The sequence below is a fragment of the Urocitellus parryii genome, unplaced genomic scaffold, assembly GCF_045843805.1.
Source record: "Urocitellus parryii isolate mUroPar1 unplaced genomic scaffold, mUroPar1.hap1 Scaffold_37, whole genome shotgun sequence".
NCBI lineage: Eukaryota > Metazoa > Chordata > Mammalia > Rodentia > Sciuridae > Urocitellus > Urocitellus parryii.
The window spans coordinates 6,330,792-6,355,222 of record NW_027553327.1 but is presented as its reverse complement, the minus strand read 5'-3'; the positions used below and the strand labels follow the sequence as shown (position 1 = coordinate 6,355,222).

At 35.5% G+C, this 24,431-nt stretch overlaps 1 protein-coding gene across 1 annotated transcript; it reads left to right on the top strand.

Annotated features, from left to right (window-relative positions):
* Window positions 1-5,751: 5,751 nt before the first annotated feature.
* LOC144252169 (transport and Golgi organization protein 1 homolog) lies at window positions 5,752-19,240 on the top strand. The gene is made up of 15 exons (XM_077794675.1): window positions 5,752-5,806; window positions 8,057-8,078; window positions 9,002-9,090; window positions 9,332-9,409; window positions 9,496-9,606; window positions 10,868-10,939; window positions 11,119-11,223; window positions 11,868-11,990; window positions 12,089-12,194; window positions 13,216-13,271; window positions 13,360-13,450; window positions 13,622-13,760; window positions 17,956-18,057; window positions 18,918-18,978; window positions 19,094-19,240. Exons 3-15 carry the CDS (start codon window positions 9,028-9,030, stop codon window positions 19,238-19,240), a joined length of 1,254 nt encoding a protein of 417 aa, XP_077650801.1. The 5' UTR covers window positions 5,752-5,806; window positions 8,057-8,078; window positions 9,002-9,027.
* Window positions 19,241-24,431: the final 5,191 nt, after the last annotated feature.

Below are 24,431 nucleotides of genomic sequence, written 5' to 3'. Positions count from 1 at the left end.
GCACCTGGATAATGGGAATAAATTGTCATTCTTATTTCTGAGATAGGGAAGACTGAAAGGAGCAGATTTTGAGAGAAAAATGAGTTCAGTTTTCAACATGTTGTTAGAGATGCCTACTAGATACATTTTATAACATAATAAATACATGGTAGAAAAGAAATGAAGAATGACTCAGATAGACAGTTTCTCTCTATGATCCACTGGTTCTCCAGAAAGCGCAGAAGTACACTGGACCAACCGGGACCTCTCATGGCCCCTGTAGACAAATGTTTATGCACACCTTTTTTCCATCGTTTTCTTTATTTAACATTATGAACATGGTGGACTAGATTTTTTTTCTCTAAATTTTAAAGATTCAGTTAATTTGGGGAAACAACTGATGGGTTCATTGTTGGAGGTTGATGAATAACCTTAGCAGAGACTATAGTAACAAGCCCTTGGTCACAGACAAACGAGAATGGCTCCACCCAGGATGGGAGCATTACAGACACTCTTCCTTGGGCTGGCTAGCTTGTGCCTTCCCCCTGTTAACTGTACATATCAGTAATTCAGCTATATTATGATTTAAATCAGATTTTGCTCCTCTTGTCAGAAAGTACAACAATTGCTTGTTAGTTGATAGGTTGTGATGAAAAGGAGTCTACTCCTTTGGCTTGAAACTTAGCTCCATTACTCACTGGATGTGTGACTGCCTCAATTTACTCTAAAATAAGGATTGGAATAGGACCTACTACTACTGTAAGGTACTATTGTTATGAAGATTAAATTAATTGATATGTATAAAACCTTCAGAATAACAACTGGACATAAAGAAAGCGTTCAAGAAATGTTAGCTACTAGCTTTCTTCTCTGACAATCAGTTTTGTCAGTTGGTTCCCACTACGTTGTGGACTTTTTTGGACCAGGACCAGATATCTTGTCTTTTGATTTTCATCCACTCCCACACCATGCTAGGACTTTGTCCAGCGTCTGGCATGAATGGTAGCACAAAATGAAAGTTAAAAATATGCTGTTGAATTAAATGATTTCTTCCCTTATGGATAAAGATAAGAATCTTAAGATCTTAGCCCAAAGACTAATGTCCATCTCTCTGCCCCCATCTGTCCCTGCCTTAAAAAATAAAGCAGGCCACTGTCTCCAGTTTACACCCTCACTCACAGTTCCATTCACCTTCCCCTTTCCTAATCAGAGGGATCTTGGGGTGGGGCTTCAAGGAACCTCTAGGAGTTTGAAGGGGAGGGAGCCTGGAACCATAGATTAGCTGTGACAAGTCAGGGGTGGGATTTGGTAGTTCAGAAAAGGAGGTACCAGACCAGGAATGAGGGATGGGAGTGATGGTGGAGTGGGCTAGTTCAGGGTGGACCAGAAATGAGACATTGAGGAAAGCCAGAAAGGGCCAGTTGGCGGAGGGGGGGGGGATGGGTGGGTGATGACTAGAATCATGCGGAGGGTCGCTTGTGAGGGCACAGAAGCAAAGGCAGGTGATTGGACGAGAAGGAGAGTCCTAGTTGCCAAGGCAGCGACTAGAGGAGAAGGTCTTCAGTTGAGGAGAAGGTCTCCACTAGAGAAGGACGGAGCTCCAGCTCCGTGCAGTTCTCCAGTAGAGTCTGTGGATCGACCCCCAGATATCCCTGCTGACGGGTCACCCGGGAAAGGCTTAAGCCTTCCCGGGCACCACCCCTCCGTGCTTTGCTACCCACCCGCCCCCTGACGCCGGCCTCTGGCGCCGCCCGCTGCAGCCTACTCCACCGGGTCACCGGCTCCCCGAGGTGACCACAACATGGTTGTGGCGCCACTGCTGCTCTTCTGTCTGTTCGTGCTGTGGCCGGCCTGGCGAGTGCCGGGCCAACGGGACCTGATCACCGGCCAGCGCTTGTCGAAGCACAAACTCTGTGCAGATGAGGAATGCAGCAGTGAGTGCCCAGGCGGGCGGGCCCGCCCCGCCCGGGTCTCCGCGGGGGCTCCGATCCCCCGGTCCCCAGCCCCGTGGGCTGGGCTAGGGGGTCCCAGGATGACGGGTGGGGCGCAGGAGTGATAGAGCCTCGGGAGATGAGAAACAATTTTTCAAAAAAATCCCCAATAATGGCATCAACAGCATTCTACTTTTGTGTTGCTCACTCTCATTTTATCAGTAAATTAGATGATGACTAATTGTTTTATTTTATCCATCCAGTATGGTGCTATAAAGCCGTAATTACTGTATTTTGTGTTTTTAAAGGTTCTGGTCTGTAAGCATAGCTATAAGCATTATCCTGCACCAGTGCAGGGCTTGGCAGCACTGATCTGAACCCCCCCACCATTTGCACACACAGAGTGTAGGAGAACTCATAGTAGGGGGGGGATTCAGTTAATGTGAGAAGGAATAACATATCAGTTCTCCCATTTTCCAGAAGACATTGCATCCATATATGAACACTACTGACTTCTGAACTGTCTTTAACTCCATAAGGTTCTGAAAATGAATCACGCACCATTAAGATTTGTTATTTTCATGCTCCAAAACTTTCAAGATTAGGGATAACTTGGCTTACAAAATTAAGAATGAATTATTTCCCTGGCCTTTTAGGTTCCACCACAAAATGATGTCAATGACCTTTAATAGGTAAAATCTTCCCAAATGTCATTTAATGTGTCTCAGGTGCTGAGATGCTGAGCCAATGGGGCAGACTTCACCAGCAGTCAAATTCATAGACCAATAGTGAATGGAGGGTCTGGGGTTGTAGCTCAGTGGTAGAGCGCTTGTCTAACATGAGGCACTGGGTTTGATTCTCAGCACTGCATACAAATAAATAAAATAAAGGTCCATCAAAAACTAAATAAAAATTAGGCAAAAGCTTAAAAATATAGTAGTGAATAGAATCTCAGGGTTGAGAAAGACCTTAGAGGCAACTGGTCCAACTTCTTAATAACTGCATGTTGGACTCCTGCTGTTTTATCAAACATACCCCAGGCTCATGTAACTCATACTGAAATTCCACCCCTACAAGCTCTCAGGTCTAACTGGAATTCTACCTCATTCACAGAGCCTCAATGCAGGTCTGTACCCAATTCCCTTTAGTCTCTCTTGGTATTACTGTGTTCTTTTTAAATAGCTGTCATCTGTCCATTCAATAAATAATTGTTGAGTATCTCTGCCAGGTGCCAGATACTGTGTTAAGCCTTGGCTCATTCCACCTGCAAATCTGAAAACCAAGATTCCCTCTCTTTCAGCTTTCCTAAAATTTTAAACACAAGTTTCACCAGCACTAAATCCATGTTTTTTGAATGTGACCCTGTCTATATATCTCTGGTTTAAAAATTTTCCTCGAGTAAATATTGTTCTGGTAGCAGTTGTATGGCCATGGAAGTAGTGGAGAGTAGACTGGAGATTGTTCATTTTATAATTGAAGGGTCTGACAGCTCTAATTAGGATTTTGAAGTTTTCTTCTCTGTGTTAATTGTCTTTAGGAGAGCCACATATTCCAGGCACTGTGACTCATATATTTAGTGAAATACTCAATGAATATTGAAACTGAAGAGAGACAATTCTTATTCTATAGCATAAAATAAAATAGCCATTTCCCCTTTCAATTTTAGAGCTACTTATAACAGAAGGTACTCCTGTTGATGCTGCTGATACAGAAAACCAACTAGAGATAAATGTGGAAGAGCCAGAAGATGCCACCCTTTTGGACAGCATACTTTTCTTGTTACATTCATTCTTGCTTTATTTGTCTAAGATGGTAAGTTTGACATAGTTTCTTCAATTAGAATGTTGATTATTTATTAGTTTTTAAGTGGCTTCTGGTCATGAAGTGAAGAACTTAAAATGTCTTTATGAAAATGACTCCTGACCCTTTGAGTAGATAGCTCCTGGAACAAAAGCCATAGGGGTGTGGCTTTAATGGCTACTTGGTTTAGCACATGAGGAAGATTTGCTGTCTACCAAGGCTGGACATTTGCACACCTGTAAAAACTTGGTTCTTCCCCTCAGAACCTTTCATTCTGGCAGGGAGATAACAGCATTCACTTGAAACACAGTAAGATAATGGCAGAAAGAGAGGTATTTATTTGATGGTAGAACATTATTGTCCATAAATGCATTTATTATGGTTGGAAGGGTGATCAATAAGGTCAGAAAGTAGTTGAGATGTGTTTGAAGCACAGGCAAAGGGCAAACAGGAGTCTGACATGTGGTTTGTTGTTGATTAGACAGGCTGGGGTGGAGGACGGTGGGGGAAGCTGGCAGTCAGAAGAAATGTGTTCAGAGAAATGGAAACATGAAGAAAAGGATATTCTCGGAGGGCAGGAGAATGTGAATAGTTGGTGTTGTAAAGTGTGAAGTTGGAGGGGGATGGGCCTGTTGGAGAGGCCAGCAAATCTTAAAGGAAGTCATGAGCCAAAGTAGCATTAGACCATTAATAGTGGGGATCCTTAGAAAGTTTTAAGAATGAAAGGAATTAGGTTAGATCTGTTTCTTAGAAAGAGTCACTTAAGGCTGATCTTTCTAAAGAAAATCATGATCCAAACAAGACATTTAATCTGTCTAGAAGCTTATCTAAGCATTTTAGGACTTACCTCCCCCCCATTGGTATTTGTTGATATTGGACTTTTAGAATTTAATTATAGGAATGAGAAAGCTTTTAGAGGTTGGAGAATTTAATTATAGGAATTATAGGAATGAGAAAGCTTTTAGAGGTTGGAGAATTTAATTATAGGAATTATAGGAATGAGAAAGCTTTTAGAGGTTGGAGGGCCATTGTGACAGTAATCCTCCTCAACTGAAGTTGTTTCCTGTAGGTTGTGTTATTTCAAGGCTTGTGTAATAAATATGATGTTGTTGTTTTCCTTGTAAAATGTATAGATTTTGAAGCCAGGTAGATCTGATTTCAAATCCCAAGGTTATCATTTAGAAGTTTGGGCAAATAACTAAACTTTTGAAAAAAGTTCTCCTCATCTGAAAAATGTAGATAATGCTTACTCCAATCATAAGAATTAAATGATTTGACAAGGTAAAATGTCTGGTGGGGTGTCTGGCACTTTGAAGGGTTTTACCCCCACACACCCCCTAATTCTCATGTAGGCAGTCAGAAGGTGTTTATATAAGAGTGGAATGGAAGTAAGATTTAAAATCTTATACATATATCATCATTGTTTTTATTTGTTGCCATAAAATTAATTAGTTCTTTCATATAGTTAAGTTTTTGTCTTAAATGAATTTTTTAAATTCTAAAAACCAGGTTATCAGAGAAAAGAATGATCCAGAGGGATTCTAGCCAGGTGTTAGACAATGTGATGATATAGGGCCTGTTACAAACTGGAAATGTATGCTCAATTTAAAGTATTTAGATTCGGGCTGGGGTTGTGGTTCAGTGGTAGAGCGCTTGCCTAGCATACATGAGGCACTGGGTTCGATCCTCAGCACCATATAAAAACAAAACAATGTGTCCACCCTAAAACTAAAGATACATAAATAAATATTTTTTTAAAAGTATTTAGATTCATTATACTTGAAAACACTGCAAGAGAACAAAAAATATGAGACTGCCAGTATCCTCTCTCTTGAAGAAGCTATTGGAAAATATTGAGGAGGTGGTTTTCTGATGAGGAGGTTGGTTTAGAATTGCCATGATTCTTTGTGACTGTTTTGTTATAAATTTAAGGTTTCCCATTTTTTCTAATTTGTCTGTTTCAGCTGTTTACTACATTGCCTGATGATACTCAACCTGGGCCTGATTTTTATGGACTACCATGGAAGCCTGTAGTTTTCACTGTTTTCTTTGGGATTGTAGCCTTTCTCATTTTCTTTTGGAGAACTGTTGTTGTTGTGAGTAAATTGACTTACTTATACCTTAGCACATAAGCACAAGGATTATTTTATATAGTCACTGCCCCCCCCCTTTTTTTTTTCTTTTTCAGTTGCTAAAACACAAATTAGTGGTTTAAGTCAAACTAACCTTATAAAATAATTTAGTGTGGGTGCAGTTGGTAGAACTGGTAATTCTTACAGCCATCCTAACCAGTAGTTTCATATGTATCAGAAGTCTTAAAAGTGGGATAAAAGATGGGATAGGTTAGATAAATATCCTTTTATGTAGCATATATGTCTAGTAGTCTATCTTAAAGAAATAACTATGCTTTGAAGATTTTGGTAATGTTTTTCAATGGAACAGTGTATTAGATTGAAGACTTAGCACAACATAATTTATTTAGGGGTTATTGTATGTTTGATTAATGGAATAGTAGGCAGATTTATTTATTTCAAAGCTTTGAGGTACAGAAAATGCTCACAATTAAATGTGAAGTGGGGAAAAAAGCAGAAACTAAGATTTAAATGTTGATGAACTGTATGTTAATATAAACACATATAAACAGGGGGAAATGCTGCAAAGAAATACAGTAAAATGAGAAAAAGGAGATGAGATAATTTTTCCAGTCTTTTATATAAATTTTCCCAGATTTTATGATTTGATCATATGTTCAGAAAATACCTTTTTATTTGGAAGTATAGATTATGTGTTGTCCAAAAATCCATTAAATGTTTTGTTCATTAAGTTTTTTTTTCCTGAGCAGAATTAGTCTATGTCTGTGTATGTGTGTACATATATGTATAAGTGTGTGTGTGTGTGTGTATAGGCTTATACATACTTATGTTTGTACTGTAGGTTATTCTGTTTCATAGTTATTTAACATAATTGGAAGAAAATTATTTTAGGTAAATGGACTTTGCATATGAAAATCCTAACATTTAAAGAGGCCAAAAGCATTGGATACAAATCTTTTCAAAACTGAGTGTTCTTTTTTCTGATTTCTTAATTATTTCAGACATATCATTGTTAAGATAAGTTTCCTCTCCTTGTACAGTTGAGAGTAAAATCTCTTAAAAAGTATTCCCTTCTTAAATAGAAGAATCGTTTGCCTGGATTCCTGTGAGGAATTTTCTAATCTCATTGAACTTTGTCTCAGCTAAAAGGAAAAAGGAAATAGAAGGATAAAGAGAAGGGAAAAACATGAAACCATTTTATATTTCTCTCTCTTGTTTCTTTCATTTCAAGAACTGCGGTACCTGTTTCTCTTTTCACTAGGTTATGTGGGATCTGGTTCCTAACTTGTTGCTCCTCAGTTTCAGCATTTGACTTTGGAACTTTAGTCCCTACCTTAGATGACTGCTTTTATGCTACTTCCCATTTTCCTCTGTTGTCATTTTGAGTAAAAGGTTAGCAAGGCTATGACATTAAAGAAATGTTCATTTATTTCTGTGTTGGAGTTTTCTGAATGCAATTTCCTATTACGAAGATCCCATGGATGATCCATGGACACATCTGAGTATCCCATCACCATTAATAACATAAGTTTGAAAGGACAAGTAATATGCTAAGTTACAAAGAAATTTAGTGATGTTTTAAAAAAAATTCTGCTTAGGTTTTATTATCAGGCAGTTTATTGCTGTCTTTTGGAAATGATTGTTTTTGTCCTTTCCAGAATATGTTAATTGTCATTTCTCTTGTTGCTTGTGCATTTTCTTCTAGCAGTCTTCCCTTTCAGATTTCTTGCTATATATTTAGTGGTTTGCAGAAATAAGATGATGTAGCCTCTTAGTTTCTAAATTCAGCCAATAGCCAAATTTAAATTGGAGTTCTAAGATGTTTTCTGGTGAGTGAAAGTGGCATATCTTAGTACAAAGATTATGCCTTTAATATTGTTTCCTCAGATTCCTTTTGAATAGTCATTGTTTCTAGACTTTATCCTGGTTATTTAGAATTGTCAAGTAAATGATTTTGAAGACACACACACACACACACACACACACATACACACACACACATCTTTACTGTGAAATAAGGTACATATCTTAGTGTTTTTATGTCAGAGGCTATTTATGAAATCTCACTACCAATTAAATTTAAAAGGCTTGTTAACTTGTTAACTTTACTTATTTTTAATCCTATAAATTATTATCCTGAACCAGAATGTTATTAAATTCTCACTTGGTTATGATTCTGACTGTTGTTTTAGGAATGCTGTTTCTATTGAGCATATGTTTGACATCAAATTTAATCTTTTTTCTCTCTTCTAGGTAAAAGATAGAGAATATCAAGGTAAATTTTTAGGTTTCTTAAACTTGTAATAACCCTTTGTATTGGTGTTTGTTGTGTGTTTTATGTATGTTAGAAATAGATACAGTGACTTTTAATGTCTATTATCTTTTTTACCTCCTGAAAATTTTACTATTCCTAGGTTGCTAGCATGGATAATAGAGTAGATGATGATGGTTCCAACTCTGAGATAGGAGATAAAGAGGAGGAACAAATTGTGGATAGGGAGATGATGATAAGTTTTAATTTGGGGCAGATTAACTTTGAATATTGATGTAATGCAGATGTATTACATTTGAAGAGTATTTCTATGCTAATTATTTAATCATGCATTAAGTAATTGAGTAGATAATTTAAAGAATGGTAATGTGAATCAGTATGTTTTCATTTCTGTTTTTCTTTGCAAAGAATGAAATGATTCCATTTTCTGAAAAGAAAGTGTTTTGAGAAGGGAGGAATATCAAGCTACAACACTTTACTGTATTTCCCATCTGTGAAATAAGCTTAAATTGAAATATCATTTTGGATGGGAGGGGTACCTGTGATTGAACTCTGGGGCACTCTACTGAGCCACATCCCCAACCCCCTATATTTAGAGACCAAGTCTCACTTAGTTGCTTAGTGTCTCGCTCTTGTTGAGGCTGGCTTTGAACTTGGGATCCTTCTAGCTCAGCCTCCTGAGCCACTGGGATTACAGGTGTGCACCACTGCACCCAGCAAAATATCATTGTTCTTATATTTTTCTTAAATTTTAATAATTTTTATACTCTTATTGCTAATAAGCATAGATTGCTTTTTAAAAGCATAATAGTTATGCTAAGAAGTATTTCCTCATAGTACCATATAACATGTCTTTGCTTTTAGTAGATTGAGTAATTGAATTTCATTTAGTGATTGTAATAATCTTGTGTATTTCCCCCTTTTAGTCATTGAACAGCAAATTTCCAAAAAGATGAACAATTTCATGAAAGAAAATGAAGAACTAATGCAGAAATTGTCAAATTATGAACAGAAGGTATAATATTTTTTTTTGTTTCTTTCTCCCTTGGTTCTAGCATGAATCATTTCTACCTGTTTTAATTTTAAAATCGTATTTTAAAATTTTTGTTTCATTATTTCCTACAAATCATCCAAATTCTAAACAGTCATATGTATTAAGTACTGCTTTCTTCTGGAAAGGGTCACTTGTCTGGAAGTAACTTGTATAGTAGCACTATAATTTGTGTATCTTAATTCTGAATGCTTTATTTACATAGATGAAGGAATCAAAGAAACAGGTCCAAGAGACCATGAAAAAAAATATGATTCTTTCTGATGAAGCAACTAAATATAAGGTAAAAATCCCTTCTTTGGGGGGAATTACATTCTAAACTCAAAAGTAAATGTAATGAGTGAGTAATATTGACACCTTTTTTTCCAGGATAAAGTGAAGCTTCTTGAAAAAGATAAAGAACTTCTGGATGAGAAAGCTAAAAGTCTTCTTGTTACGTTAGCATCTGAGAGAGAACAGAATGCTAAGAATCAGGACTTGGTAAGAGTTTCGCTGCTAAGTGTTACTGCAATTTGGCTTTTGAAATATTTTGTTAAATTGGTTAAGTTGAACTTAGTCCAGCTGTTAACTAAAGTAAGATTAGGAGTCAAGGAAGTCGAACCCACTTCTGCCCATTTTGTGGAACTTTTAAGTACTGATACAACAAATTATTTTTATGGGCCTAGGAAATATTTTTATTCTCAACCTTGGATAATTTTCATATTGCTTTGCTCTGCCCTTGGAAACATGCAGAACAAGTAAAAAACTATTGTCCAGTTGAACAGTATTTGTTTACTTTTTACTTGAAAGAGTAATGAATTAATCAATTTTCTGTACTTAAAAAAAGTTTACTTACATACTTCATTTTCAATTTCTATAAGTTTCTGTAATTACATAAAAGTTGCAAAAGATAGTAGAGAGTGTGTTCTGAAATATCCTACCCCCAAGTAAGCTTGATCACCCAGCTGAGGTAGTATTTATCAGATTTCTCCACTGTAAAAATTCTTTCCAATCCTTGTCATGTTGTATTCTTTGGAAGTTACCATGCACAGCCCACAGTTAAAGTATGAAGAGTTACAAGCCCAGGATGCAGCTCATGGTAGAGCACTTGCCTAGCATGCATGAGGCCCAGGATTCAATCCCAGGCATTGCAAACAAAGATTGCAGAGTTATGTCCACTTCCTTAAGGAGCAAGTATCTTTATAAATTTTTTGGAATTCTTCTTTATGTGAGATTAGTCTATTCTTCCTTAAATTTTATCATTTTTTACTTCAGATAAGAAAATTTTAAAAATGATCTTGGGAAATTTTTTTCTCTATCACTAGAAAAAAAATTACTAATTTGAACTGGTTTACTTGAAACAGTAATTAATTATAGTTAATTTTCTATGCTTTAAAACATTTTATTTACTTATTGCATTATGATTTTCTATACTTTGACCTTTTTTTTCTGGTTATCTCACAAACAGTAAGGTTGTGGATGCCATGAAATATTTATGACTTCATTTTCCCTCATCTCTTTCAGTTCTTGATTTTTTGCTTAGTCCAAATCTGGATCCCCCTGCATTTACCTGAAATGTAATGGGATGGCTTGACAAAAATTTTGTTGTGTTTATCTTTTTTAGTATATATATGTGTGTACACACACACACACATATATATATATATATATATATATATATATATATATATATATATATATATATATCAGTATTTCTACTGAAATCCTAATGCATATTTTGTGTTCTGTTTTCCCCTGGCAGATAATGGAAAATAAGAAATCTATAGAGAAGCTTAAAGATGTCATTTCAGTGAATAATTCTGAACTTTCAGAGGTAAAGCTGCCAACTCTTGCTATCGGATATTAATACTACATCTTAATTTGTTGCGGACCAAAAATTTGAGGTGTGCTAAAATGTGCAAAAAATGAGAACTATATGATGTCTGGTTTGGGAAAGTATAACTTTGTTTTTTTCTTTGGAATTAATTCACTAACTGTAGTGTTTTGCATTAGCTTCAAATTATCCTTACTGAAACTAAGCTTCATGAAGCGAAGGTGAAGTTGGAATGCAGGAAGCTTCAGAAAGAAAATACCATGCTTAAGAAGGAGAAAGAGCAGGTAAAGAAAATTTGATGTCATACATAATGTAAACTAGAGAAGTGAATATCATTATCTTGTATCTTTCTTGGATCTGTTTCTGAGGTAAGGAATATTCATGTAGGACCTTTTCTAGATATGCAAAGTTTAAACAATGCTCCCCAAATTGAGTGCATATATATGTTCTCCATCTGTTTTGGATTTTTGGATTATTGCTTTTCTTATCAAATATCAATCAGTTATTAACTTGCATAGCCTCAAAGAAACTTTTTAAACCAGAAAATTAAGTATTTTATGATCCTGTTTTGAGTAGTTACTGATTCACCGGCCAAGGGAAGATTACATGATAAGGAATCTAAATTTAGGAGACAGTCATATGTGCCCAGCCATTCCTGCTGGAGGTAAATTATTTGAATTGACAGCAATTTTCTGGGGAATGCAATAAAACAGGGTCAACTTCCTGATAGCTCTGATGTTCTTACTGCAGCTGTGAGAGTTGGGGCCACTCTGCCCTCTTCCTTAACCAAGGTCTCAAACCCCTCGATTGACGGAGTCCACCGAGGAGTATGGCTCTCTATTTCTTTGTCTAAGTCTTGTAGTCCTAATGTATCCAGTGCAGAAACCCCTACCTAACCCATATGAATTCATGTGTTTTGACTTTTCAGTTGCAGCAGGAAGTCAAAGACTGGAGTACATCACATGCTGAGCTCAGTGAACAAATCAAATCATTTGAGAAGTCCCAGAAAGATTTACAAGTAGCTCTTAGTTACAAAGATGATACTAATAAAGTAAGTTTATACTCCAAATACATGTTTCATCTCATGAATTCTCCTGAAATCTTCTGAATTAAAATCGAGAGTCTTCCAACCTTTTGCTTCTTTTCTAGGCTTTGACTAATTACATCACCCAGTTGAATCGGTTACAATGTGAATCTGAATCTGAGGATCAAAGTACAGATGAGTCAGATGAATTAACCAATGGAGAGGTAGCAGGTGAGATCAGTCTCTGGGAAGTTGAATCCTTTTTTGCTTTCCTGTCTTTAATTAAGTATACAGATGCCACTTTTCAGCTGGCTGAATTTCTTCTTAAGCTTCAGGGTTGTAGACACATCACTGGATCTATAGATATGTCTGTTGCATTGGCAGAGGTGGGTTGCTGGGGTATAATGTACCAATAGGCATGTGAAGAACACTGACTTTTTCTATCCCATTGAAAACTAGTAAGTACACTGCAGCTACAATAGTCACATCCTATACCTCTAAGTATTGAACATTGTACAGTAAGAGAAATTTATTTCTTAACTTATGCAGATGATACTTGATTTTGATACTCATCATCTCTATGGCTCTGTGGTTTTAAGGTCCACAGTCAGTCTTAAGAGTCCGGAGGCAGTTGGAACCATAAACTAAGGCTGTGAGAACAGAGGCTAGAGACTATCAGAAAGCTAGAGAGGGAGTGTAACAGTGTTTACTGATGAGGAAAATATTTCCAAATGTTTTCTCCCAAGTTGGATATTGCTTACATAGCAAGTATTTCAAACCACACCTGGTAGTAGATTCAGGGAGAAAATGTAGGATTGAATCTTTCTAAACAAGACACTTACTTACTTGCCCAGGTGAAGATAGATCTGAGAGAGAAGAAAAGCTTTTATCTTACAAGAATAGCAGAGATAACATTTTAGTTGTGCAAACTAGAAATTCACCTTTTTTTTGTTTTTAAGACAGACATAGTACTTCTATTTATTTTTATGCTGAAGATCAAACTCAGTGCCTCACACATGCTAGGTGAGCACTCTACCACTGAGCCACAACCCCAACCTGAAATTCACCTCTCTTTTTTTTTAAAATCTAAGCTTGCAATTCTCTTAAAAGTCATTAGTCTAATCAGTTTAATTATTTAATTGATTTTTTTTTCTTCCGGTGTTTGAACACGATCATTCTTTAGTTTGGGGAAGTTAGGAGAATATAGAGTTAAAAGTAAGGAAAGAAAAAGCTAAAGTCTTTTGTTTTTTAGGTGATCGGAACGAGAAGATCAAAGATCAAATTAAGCAGATGATGGATGTCTCTCGGGTATAGTTCTTTGTAAGAGTCCCATAGTGCCTGTGAATTCTTCCTGTGCCTCACTTTTAAGAATACCTCTCTTTTCTGCAATTTTTAGACACAAACTACAATATCAGTAGTTGAAGAGGATCTAAAACTTTTACAACTTGAGCTAAGAGCCTCGAAGTCCACAAAATGTAATCTAGAAGGTGGGTTCTTCTTGAGAAGAAATTACCATGTTGGAAAGACTTAAAATTTTATTAGAAAGATAAAGAATGGCTTCTTGCTTTCATGCTTCTTACTTTTCTTGGCACTACTCCCTCAAACAAGTTCTTAAGTCCTTGTACACATATAGAGATAAGCTGTTTTATCCTTTACAGACCAAATAAAGAAATTAGAAAGTGACTGCAATTCACTACGGTCTTCTAAAGTTGGACTGGAAGAGGAATGCAAAACTCTTAGGCAGAAAGTGGAGATTTTAAATGAACTCTACCAGCAAAATGAGGTGGCATTACAAAAGTAAGATTTTCATTGTTTGTTATTGTTATCACTGTGTGAACTAACAGATAATTTTATCTTTTCTTAAGATTATTTACAATTTCTTCTAGTTGTAATAAGTAGAGATTTGTCTTTTTTCCTTTGTGTTTTGTTTCCTATAAGTTGCATTTTTCTTTCCATCGTCAGTCTTAAGAGTCCTGAGGTAGTTGGAACCATAAACTAAGGCTGTGAGGACATCGTAATCAATTGTCAAATTCATATGAAGGCAGGAAGTGGTAAACTGGTATTAACAGTCACTGATGTGGAAATACCTCTCAAAGATCTAGACCCTTTCTATGATCCCACTATTTATTTTAATTACCTTTCATTGTGATCAGTTATGTAATTCTAATGTTTTGAACTTGTATCTCTAACTCTGGACCTTTAAAAATACTGAGTGATTTGGAATGACATGTTTTAGTAGAATAAAAACTTCAAAAAGGAATAATATTTACTTATTGATGGTACAAGTTTTGGACTTGAATATCTCAGATGTTCACACTAAAAATTGAACTGTGGCAAGGACCTTAGGAGTTATGATTACAGAAGTACTTGTTTGTAGTATATATTTATATATTAATCTTCTCAGTGTGGAGCTAGTTATTTTTTGAAAGTTCATTTGAAGTTTTTAATCCACAAAAATACTTGAATTCTCTAAAAATAGGTTTTTTGTGTCAGATTTTATTTATTTGCACCTGATTTTACTCTTTAGCATTTATATATATATTCTTTTATATAATATATATAATATATAATATATATATATAATGTATTATATATATATATATATTCTTTTATATAATATATTCTTATTAATTTTCTCTATAGCCACTTGAGTGGACTTTCTAAAATATAAGTCTGTCCATGTCAATATGTGCCTGTGGTTTATGAAGAATTTGCTTTCTATTTGATGACCTGTTCTTTTTTTTCTTCCTTGTATCTTTTTAATAGTTTAAATATTTTTAATTATTTTCCTCATCCCCTGTATAAGCTTGATGTAATCCTAAATTATAATGGAATTATAATTATATAATTATAATTATAATTTTATTCATCTTCTCATAATTTAAAGGCCATGGTATATATTCTGGATTTAATAAAAACCTGACATAGATTAATAGGTTTATTATTTTTTTTTATGGGCTTTAAGTAGCTCCTGAATCTGATAACTGTTGTGGCATTGTATGTTAGTACTTCATATACTGTGAACTCCACAAGACATTCATTCAATTTATACACATTTAAAGTTTCTGTAGTTCTGCATTCTACACTGTTGGTTTCTTATTTGAAATTATTTTCATTCTATTTGAACATTGTCCTTTAATGATACATTTGATTATTGTATCAAAGTAGTACAAGGATAAATAGAGAATAGTATTTTATCCACTAAATATTGCTACCTTTATAATCTGTATTAGGTTGACATGAACTTCATGATTAGAGTTAAAACCAGTTTCCATTTTTAAAGGATCTTTCTTTTGGCTACTGAATTTTGACTGTTACTTAGTTTTAGCAATTTAAAAATATCCAATTAATTACCATCTGTTTTAAATTTTTTCTTTAAGGAATCCATTATCATTGTTGTTTGGTCTTATCCCTCCCCTAGTTCCTGTAGTCATTTCTCTGTTTTTTTTAACAGTTGTATTGGGAAGTGCCTAGGTGTAGTTTTCCCCACCCCACCCACTTTTCCTCTTGCAGTTATGTTGCTTGGGACCATTAAACATTTCTTGAATTTTCGAGTCTTTTTCTAAATGTTGATTTTACCTCATTCTCTCTTCTGATTATAATAATGCATATTAGAATTTGATTTCCCCTGCCTCCTACATTCTGGATTTACTTCTTCTGGATATTTTCTTCTGACCTATCTTAAAAGCGCTAGGATTTATTTTACTTCCCAAATCTGCTGCTAAAATCATTCATTGAGTTTAGGATTTTAAAAAGTTCAGGGTTTAAAATATTATTTTAGTTGTAGAGGGACATAATATTTTATTTTATTTTTATAGGATTTTTTTAAGAGAGAAAGAGAGAATTTTAATATTTATTTTTTAGTTTTTGGCGGGCACAACATCTTTGTTTGTATGTGGTACTGAGGATTGAACCCGGGTCCCCACGCATGCCAGGCGAGCGCGCTACCGCTTGAGCCACATCCCCAGCCCAACACAATATTTTATGTATTTTATGTGGTGTTGAGGACTGATCCCAGTGCCCCACACATGTGGGGCACATGCTTCACCACTGAGCCACAACCCCAGTCCTATTTCAGTACTACAGCTCAAACCCAGGACATTGAGCCATGTGCTCTACTATTGAGCTACCTCCACAGACTCCTTGCTCTTTCTCATAAGGGACTAGTGTCTTACTGCTTTCCAAGCTATCTTTAATCTCATCATTCTGCCTCTGCCTCTTGAGTATCTTCTACTGTAGGTAGGTCACCACACCCAACCTTTTCTTGGTTTTATAGTTTCTAATCCTTTGACAAAATTCATAATCTTTTTTTTTTCCTCTTTTGTGGTGGTGGGGTTTGAACTCAGAGCCTTGTGCATGCAAGGCAGCACTCTACCTACTAAGCTATATTCCCAGCCCTGAAATTCATAATCTTGACTTTACTTTTTTGACTGTATAAAGCACAGTGATTTTAAAACATGTGCAGATAACCCCATTAGGTGGTTTCCTTTTCTGTGGTATTTTTTCTCACAGAATTTTGTCTTATGGAGTGCCTGGTCAGTTTTGATTGGCTAACATTGTTGTGATAATTATAGATGAAATTTGAGGACTAAGATGAAGTTATCTTCTTATAGAAAAGTGTTGAGGTTACTTGAGTAAGATTGTCACTTTAAACTTAGTCAGCAATTAAGATAATTCAAAAATGACTTGTCTTTTCAATGTTTCAGTATTATTCCTTTTGGATTTTTTGCCTGTTCATCACTTAAGTGTGCAGTATTTTCTAATCTAAACTCAAAGGCTAGGGCTTTTATTAAGGGTCCCTTTATTTGTAGCCCCAAACACTTGTTTTTTCCTCTAAGCCCAAGAATTGGATGAAGGCTTAGTTCAGACTCATTATATCTTTGTGTTATCTTCAATATGTGGGTAAACCTAGGAGAGAAGTACCTTAAAGTGCCAGCCTTACTTGTAATTCTGAGATTCCTTTTTCTAATGGATCTTGGCCACATCCATATATCTCCACTGCCTTTTTAGCTTGGATCCCTTCAAACACAATTTTATATTCTTATAAAGATGTTTTGATTGTTCTTAGTGCTCCTCAGACTAACTCTTTGATAATTGGAAACAAAATTCTCTCTGTCCTTCAAGATTTAGTTTTCTCCATATTCCTTCTTAAGCCAGTGGGGAAAATTATTATATTCCTTTAGGCATCATTTATACCTGAAACAGTGAACTCTTTTATTCTTTAGCATCTTACAAGGTAACTAGTATATTATAGCCACTCATAAAATACTTGCTGAAGAATTAAATGAGAAGCTATATAAGAATATATAATCCCCTTTTTCTATTTGGTATCAATAATCCTTTTTTACTATAGTTCTTCTGATTTATGGAAAATTAAGTTTCAAGTTAATTATCTTTTGAATTGGAACTATGGCTAAAGAGGGTAGTACAAGGATAGCAGAAAATAGTATTTTTTAAATCATTAAATGTGTCTACCTTTGTCTCAGTAGATGAACATCTTGAGTTTCATGATCAGAGTTAAAACTTGTCAGTAGATAATACTCTGATTGTGGGTCAGTTTGGCTTCTTTTTCTGGTTGACAGACATTATCAAAACTCAGATTGGTCTTTTTGCTTAATTACAATTCTTTTGAAATAGATATCTAAAGTGTTAAAAATGTTCTGTGGTTAATTGCATAGCTAAAAGACATATTCTAGAAGATTTTATGTTAGGTTGATCAGTCCTGATCTTCCAAATTGAAGTAAAGTGAGTTTTTATTATCTTACACACAGGAGACTTGCCCTTGGGGCACATGTTGTTTTCACATTTATTTTATTTACTGGTAAGTAGAGAATTAAGAGGAGAAGTTAGAAAATGTAAGTGATTTGCCAGAGTTTGATTTACGAAATTGCAGGTTTGAATTTCTATTTTATGTGCCTAAGCATTTTATAGAATTGTGGGAAGTGATATTCACAAAGAGAAACTTTTGATTTGATAACTGGCTTTATTTTAGGAAACTAAGCCAAGAAGAATATGAGAGACTAGAAAAAGAGCAGCGGCTGTCAGCTGCAGATGAAAAGGTGGTTTCCGCTGTACAGGAAGTTAAAAATTACAAGTGAGTTCAGTTTCTAAAGGAGGGTGTCAATGTCTAATGAACTAGTGTTAGCTTTCTTTTTAATCTTTTTTTACATTATGTAGATAGAAGAAAATAGCATGTAAGTATAAATAACGAGAGGATATGAATAAATTCAATTCACACAGGAGAAAAAAATAAATTTCAACTTAACAAATGAAAAATGTTAACAAAAATTTACTTATACCTAATGGGCAAGACCATAGGGAACTTGGTCAATGCAAACAGTTCTGGGGGGTTTGTATGTTGTAGTAATTCTTTAAGAAATCAGTTTGCTGTGTGATTTATCAAGACCCACAAAAGTGTGGCATTTGATAGACCTTGGAAATCTTCTATGGATATAATTTGAAAAAAAGAAAAAAAGTTTTAAGGAGGAAGATATTTCTAACAGAATTACTTGAGAACACACTGATGAACAGTTAAGGAAATTGTAAGTTATCATTCAGAATCTCTAGCAATTAAATGATAAAGAAGTTATTAGTATTAGGTTCTTATTTTATCTATCTATTTATTTATTTATTTATTTTTGATGCTTTACTACTAAGCTACATCCTTAGACCTTTTTTTTAACTTTGAGACAGGGTCTCAGTTGCATAGGTTCCCACTTAATTGCTGAGACTGACCTCGAACTTATGATCCTCCTGCCTCAGCTTCCCAATCATTGGGATTACTGGCATGTGGCATTGCACCTTGCCTGTAGTATTAGTTTTGATCACACTGGATTCATATAACTATAGAAATGTTTTTCTTATGTATGATAAAGTCTTTAAAAGTATAGCTGATGGAATAAAGGGAAAATGGTCAGAATGTTTCAAATGTTATTCAATTGTTGTAATTCTTAGGCGGAGAATTGAAGAGATGGAAGAAGAATTACAGAAAGCGGAGCGCTCATTTAAAAACCAGGTAGTAATTAATACAGTCCTGTAGTTGCAGAATTCTTTGATATCTAATACAGACAATTATAGGCTATTATAATGAGTCCCTAAAAACATATTTTTTAATATGTTGTCTTTTTCAGATTGCTATGCATGAGAAGAAAGCTCATGATAATTGGGTAAGATTTTTTCCCCCTTTTCTTTATTTTGTGCATAGCCTACCGCAACTGAATTTGAATATTTTCTCTTTAATAGCTCAAAGCTCATTCTGCAGAAAGAGCTGTAGCTGAAGAGAAAAGGGAAGCTGCTAATTTGAGACAGAAGTATGTGATTTTGATATCTTACTATATGTTTTATAGTGTTTTAAGGTTATGCTAGATATTATCTATGAAGGAATAGATTGCAGTTTCATAATTCAGCCCATTCTTTCTCAATATTCAAGTCTATTGGAAATGACCCAAAAGATGGCAGTGTGGCAAGATGAACCCGTGATTGTAAAACCTATGCCGGGAAGACCAAATTTACAAAATCCTCCTCGGAGAGGTAGGGGGCACTTTGTAAAAGGAGCTATTTTATTTCTTGGTGCAGAATGTATGTAAATTACTTTTTACTTCTGTGTGTAATGGTTATGAAATAATCTGAATGATTTGCTAAAGCGGGAGGTGAGGGTTGGTGTCAGCGAGAAGGCTGCCTTAAAGTAATAACATGGCATTGTTGTCTTTAGGTCCACTGAGCCATAATGGCTCTTTTGGTCCATCCCCCGTGAGTGGTGGAGAATGTTCCCCTCCACTGACAGCAGAGCCAGCTGAGAGACCTCCTTCTGCTACTCTTAATCAAAAAGCTATGCCTAGAAACGGATTTGGTGAGCATTCACATGTTGCTTTATAGTAAACTACTTCAAGGTTTTGGTTTTTTTTTTCCCTTTTGAATATTCTAATGAAAACATAGAATTTGGGCCTGTACAATATATAGAAGATAATTTCTTACTTTATCTTAGTGAATGTTTTCTGTAAAATCTGTTCTAGAATAGAAAACATTTTTTTTTTTCCTGGAGGTCCCTGTATTGTTTTTTTCTTTTAAATTTTACACTGTGAAGTGTAAACCTTTATCTTTAAATTAAATCTCTATGGTGTTCCTTTCCCAAATATTATAAAAGTAGCCTTAAACTTTATGTAGCATACATATTTCCAACATGAAATACTGAGTCTTATTTCCAATTCTAAATAGGACTGTAGTCTTGGTAAGATTGGAAGTCAGGTTATACAGACTAAAGAAAAGCCAGCCTACACATACTTCAAGTCTATAGCTTAAAGTTTAGGACCAGTACTTATTAATCTGCTGTTCTATCAACCCAAGGCAGTTCTTTATTTTACTTAAGTCTCTTCATAAATTGTGATTTACATATTGGGCAACCCATTTTTTAAAAAAAAAATATTTTTAATTGTAGATGGACATGATATCTTTATTTATTTTTTAAATGTGTGCTGAGAATCAAACCCAGTGCCTCACACATGCTAGGCAAACACTCTACAACTGAGCTATGACCCCAACCCCTGGGAAACCCATTTTTCATGTTGCTTTCTAGTTATTGTTGAATCCTGACCTGACCTGTCCACCAGTGATTTATTTCTTCTGAAAAATACATACAAGGGCTCTGGTCTTTCTTTCCCAAGGGTCAATGGATGGACCTTTACCTCGTACTGGTCTTCTGAGGCATCTGGGAAACCCGTTGCCTCTGGTAAAGGGACCAAGTAACTTCAAAGAATCTGTAATTGTGGATGGATGATTTTTATTCTTTTCATGTTAGAATTAAGTCTGAATCCATTCTTTGATCTCTAACAGACCCAGGATGTGGTCCAGCTCACATGAATAGCAGTTCCAGAAGTTCTTCTCCAGCTAAGGTGACGAATGAGGGTGAGGTAAGTTCTGTAGTTACTGTGAATCATGTGGTCATGCAGGAACATGTAGCTTTCCTACAGTACTTGCTCTTTGCTTTATCCTTCTTTGTGTTCTATTTGTACTATCCCTTTTGTTTCTTAAAAAGCAAACTGTTCCCCAAGAACCTGAGACCCCCTCAGTCTCCACAATTACTTCTTTGACTGAGCATCCAGTTGGAGTAAGTACTTAGAGGTTGAGAACTGAATTGGGTTTTATTCTGTGCATTTCTGGGAAGGATATTCAGAGCATGACACTGATCTTGTTTGCTTTAAACTGCATGCAATATTGAGCTTACTTTTCTCATTAACTTGGGAATGTTGCTTAAGTGTGTACAACTATAATGAACTATAGAATGTGAAAAGTTATCACTCTAACTTTATATGGTGTTTTGTGTTGAATGTTCAACACAAAACACCATATAAAGTAAAAGTAAAGGCAAAGTAAATTCATTATAAATTATATAATTCATCATTTTTATTTTTGTTTGGAAGAATGTTATTTAAGAATTCCTTCATTTGTGCAAACCCTATTTTGAGTGATTTGAATTAGATTGGTATCAGATTTTCTGAAAGTGAAATACTGTTTCAGTGAAACAATGATCATCTGAAATGACCTCTTGAGCCAGTCCCAAGAAATGGTCTCATTTGTTCACATAAGTGTATTCTCTTGTAACTGTGTTGCTATTATATCCGGTAGGTCTTCTGCAGCTCTATAATAAAATAAATTTTTAATTGTTTAGTTTCAAACCCACTACTCATAGGAAATGATAAATCAATATCTCAAATGGTGTACAGTATATAGCACTGTGATGGAAAATACTTCTCAAGTTCCAGTGTATATATATTCCAGGAATATACATCTCTAGAGAAATCTAAGGGCACCTTAGATAAGACCCCAAACCCCTTTGTAGTAGAAGATTTAAAAGAGAGCAAAGACCCATTGTTAGAGAGGAGTAGAGGTGGGAAAAGCATGGCTTGGAGGCAAACCTGGGATTGAGTTCCTTTAATATGCAGTGTGGCCTTCAACAAATTATGATATTCCATTTGCTTTTGTTCCCTCTTATTTAAAATAAGACAGTCTACTTAAAGATCTCAGAGGTTGAATAATATATGAAAGACTGACTGAAGATACTCTGAATAGTAGCTATTATTACATGGGTAGAGAATGGATTTTTCATTTTATTCTGTTCATTCTTAATATGGAAGTAATGAGCTATTGTGATGAAAGGGAAGTGATGGGGAGGGGGGACTCCCTTTGAAATAGATTGTAGTGAATACAGCATGACATACTTGTCAGAAATCACCTCTGTTAATAACCTCTGCCAGTCCTCTTGCCTTTCCCTTTCCTGTGCAGATATAATCAGTAACAAACTGCTCCCTCTTGTGGCATCCTTCCAACTTCTGTAAGCTGTTGGTGGGAATACACAGGAGGGGTGGGTAGTTTTGTTGCACTGATGGTGTTCTCTGGACAGGTGCCTGTTTTGGGTTTTAGCTTTTATCGGTGTTGATACTTTGTCTTAATACATAGGAATTTTAAAACTTTTAACTGCTTTCAAATCTTAAATTGCAGGTTCATATGGCTATGAAAGGGCCCCCTCCTTTCTCAGGGGTACCCTTCATGGGACCCCCGATGGGACGGCCTCCACCACCTCCCATTCGGTATGGACCACCACTTCAGCTCGGTGGGCCTTTTGGGCCTCGGCCAATTCCTCCACCATTTGGTATGATGATCTGAACAGTAGTGATTGACTTATAAATCACATTCATCTTTCATTTCTATTGCTTGCTAAAACAGTTGGTTGCTATCTCAGGTCTTTACAATGAAAGGATAAAGCTGAGTACATTTTAACTTTTCCTCCAGTTTTCTGGAACATATGGGACAGTACATAATCTTATACTGAGATAGGCAATAGCTATCTCTCATAGACAAGGATAAGGGGCTATATACAGAAAAGCCAGAAATATTACTTCTGCAGATGTTTGTTGAAACTCTGTTGATATGCACTGCAATAGATGGAAAGGTGGATGAGACACATGCCATAACTTAAAATTTTGTCACAGATATGAAAATCCTATAACATAAAGTTTGTAATCGCCCATAATGGAAGCATAAGCAGTAGGTTATAGAATATAGAAAAGTCAAACCCTCCTTATCTTGAGAAAAGTCAGAGGGAAGTGTTAAAGAGGAGGATTTAACAGTGACCTAATAAATATTGCTGATTTAATTAGGTGGCTGTGGAAGGCCTTTTCCAGGAGGGCATGCACCTTGATTCTGATGGCATGTGTAAAGTCCATGCTGAAATACTTCATGAATTTTTAATGGATACAGTAATAAATAGTGGAATTTCCTTTTATCAAAATTTCTTTGATGTAGTAAAGTTCTTATTTCATAATCTATCATCTTGTTATGGTAATATAGTACTTCCAAATATAAATGGAGCTCTTGTGAGATAGAAATAATTCTGCAATTATATAGTAGGGAAAGAAAAAAGACAAGCCTGGAGCTAGGTAGAGCCATGTTTAAATCCTTAATATGTTGCTTCATGGCTGGTTGGTCAAAGGCTATAACTAAACTTGTTCCATCTCAGTTTGCCTCATCTGGAAAGTCAGGATGTTCACCAGACTTCCTTTTTATTTTCCAGGTCCTGGTATGCGTCCACCAATAGGCTTCAGAGAATATGCACCATGTGTTCCACCTGGAAAATGGGATTTGCCTTTTGACCCTCGTGATTTTTTTCCAGGACCCGCACCAGCACCATTTAGACCTTTAGGCTCATTTGGCCCAAGAGAGTACTTCATTCCTGGTGCCCCATTACCACTTCCAACTCATGGTCCCCAAGACTATGGGCCACCACCTGCTGCAAAAGACTTAATGCCTTCAGGCTTTAAAGATGAACCTCCATATACACCTAATTCTCAGATTAGTGAGGGCTGTTCACAGGCCTTAAAACAGGGCCCATAAAGTTAACCTCTGACACTTAGTCAGAAAATGGACTATAAACTATTCATCAAGTTAAAGGATTATTGGCTTCAAAATATAAAAGTTTATTTTAAATGGTTTATGTTTTTAGAATGAAGCTGCCTTGGTGCAGTATACATTTTGAGCCAAAATATTTTCCCCCTAAATATCCCCCACTTAAGCTAGAGTATCCTTCCAATTTTAAAATGTGCAATAAGGAATACCTTTGTTTTAGTTAATGTAGCATATACAATTGCTAAATGATTTAGAATGTCATAATTATGGACATTTCCTGTGGAAATGCTTTAAGAACATGTATTTCCATTATCCTATTTTTAGTGTATTCCAGTTGATAACAGAGAAATGGTGTTTTATAAGCTTGATTTTTTTTCTCTTTCAATATCTGGTCGCAGAGACTGTTACGCTAAAAATGTTTACTCAAAGATCATAAACTTCATTTTCCTTCTTGCTGAAGTTCTTTGTTGTAATAGTTCATAAAAAATGTTTATTAATATTTCCCAAGTGTCTGTTGATTCATTGGAGACTTTGTGCCATTGGGGAAGCATGTCAACTCACTCTCAGAAT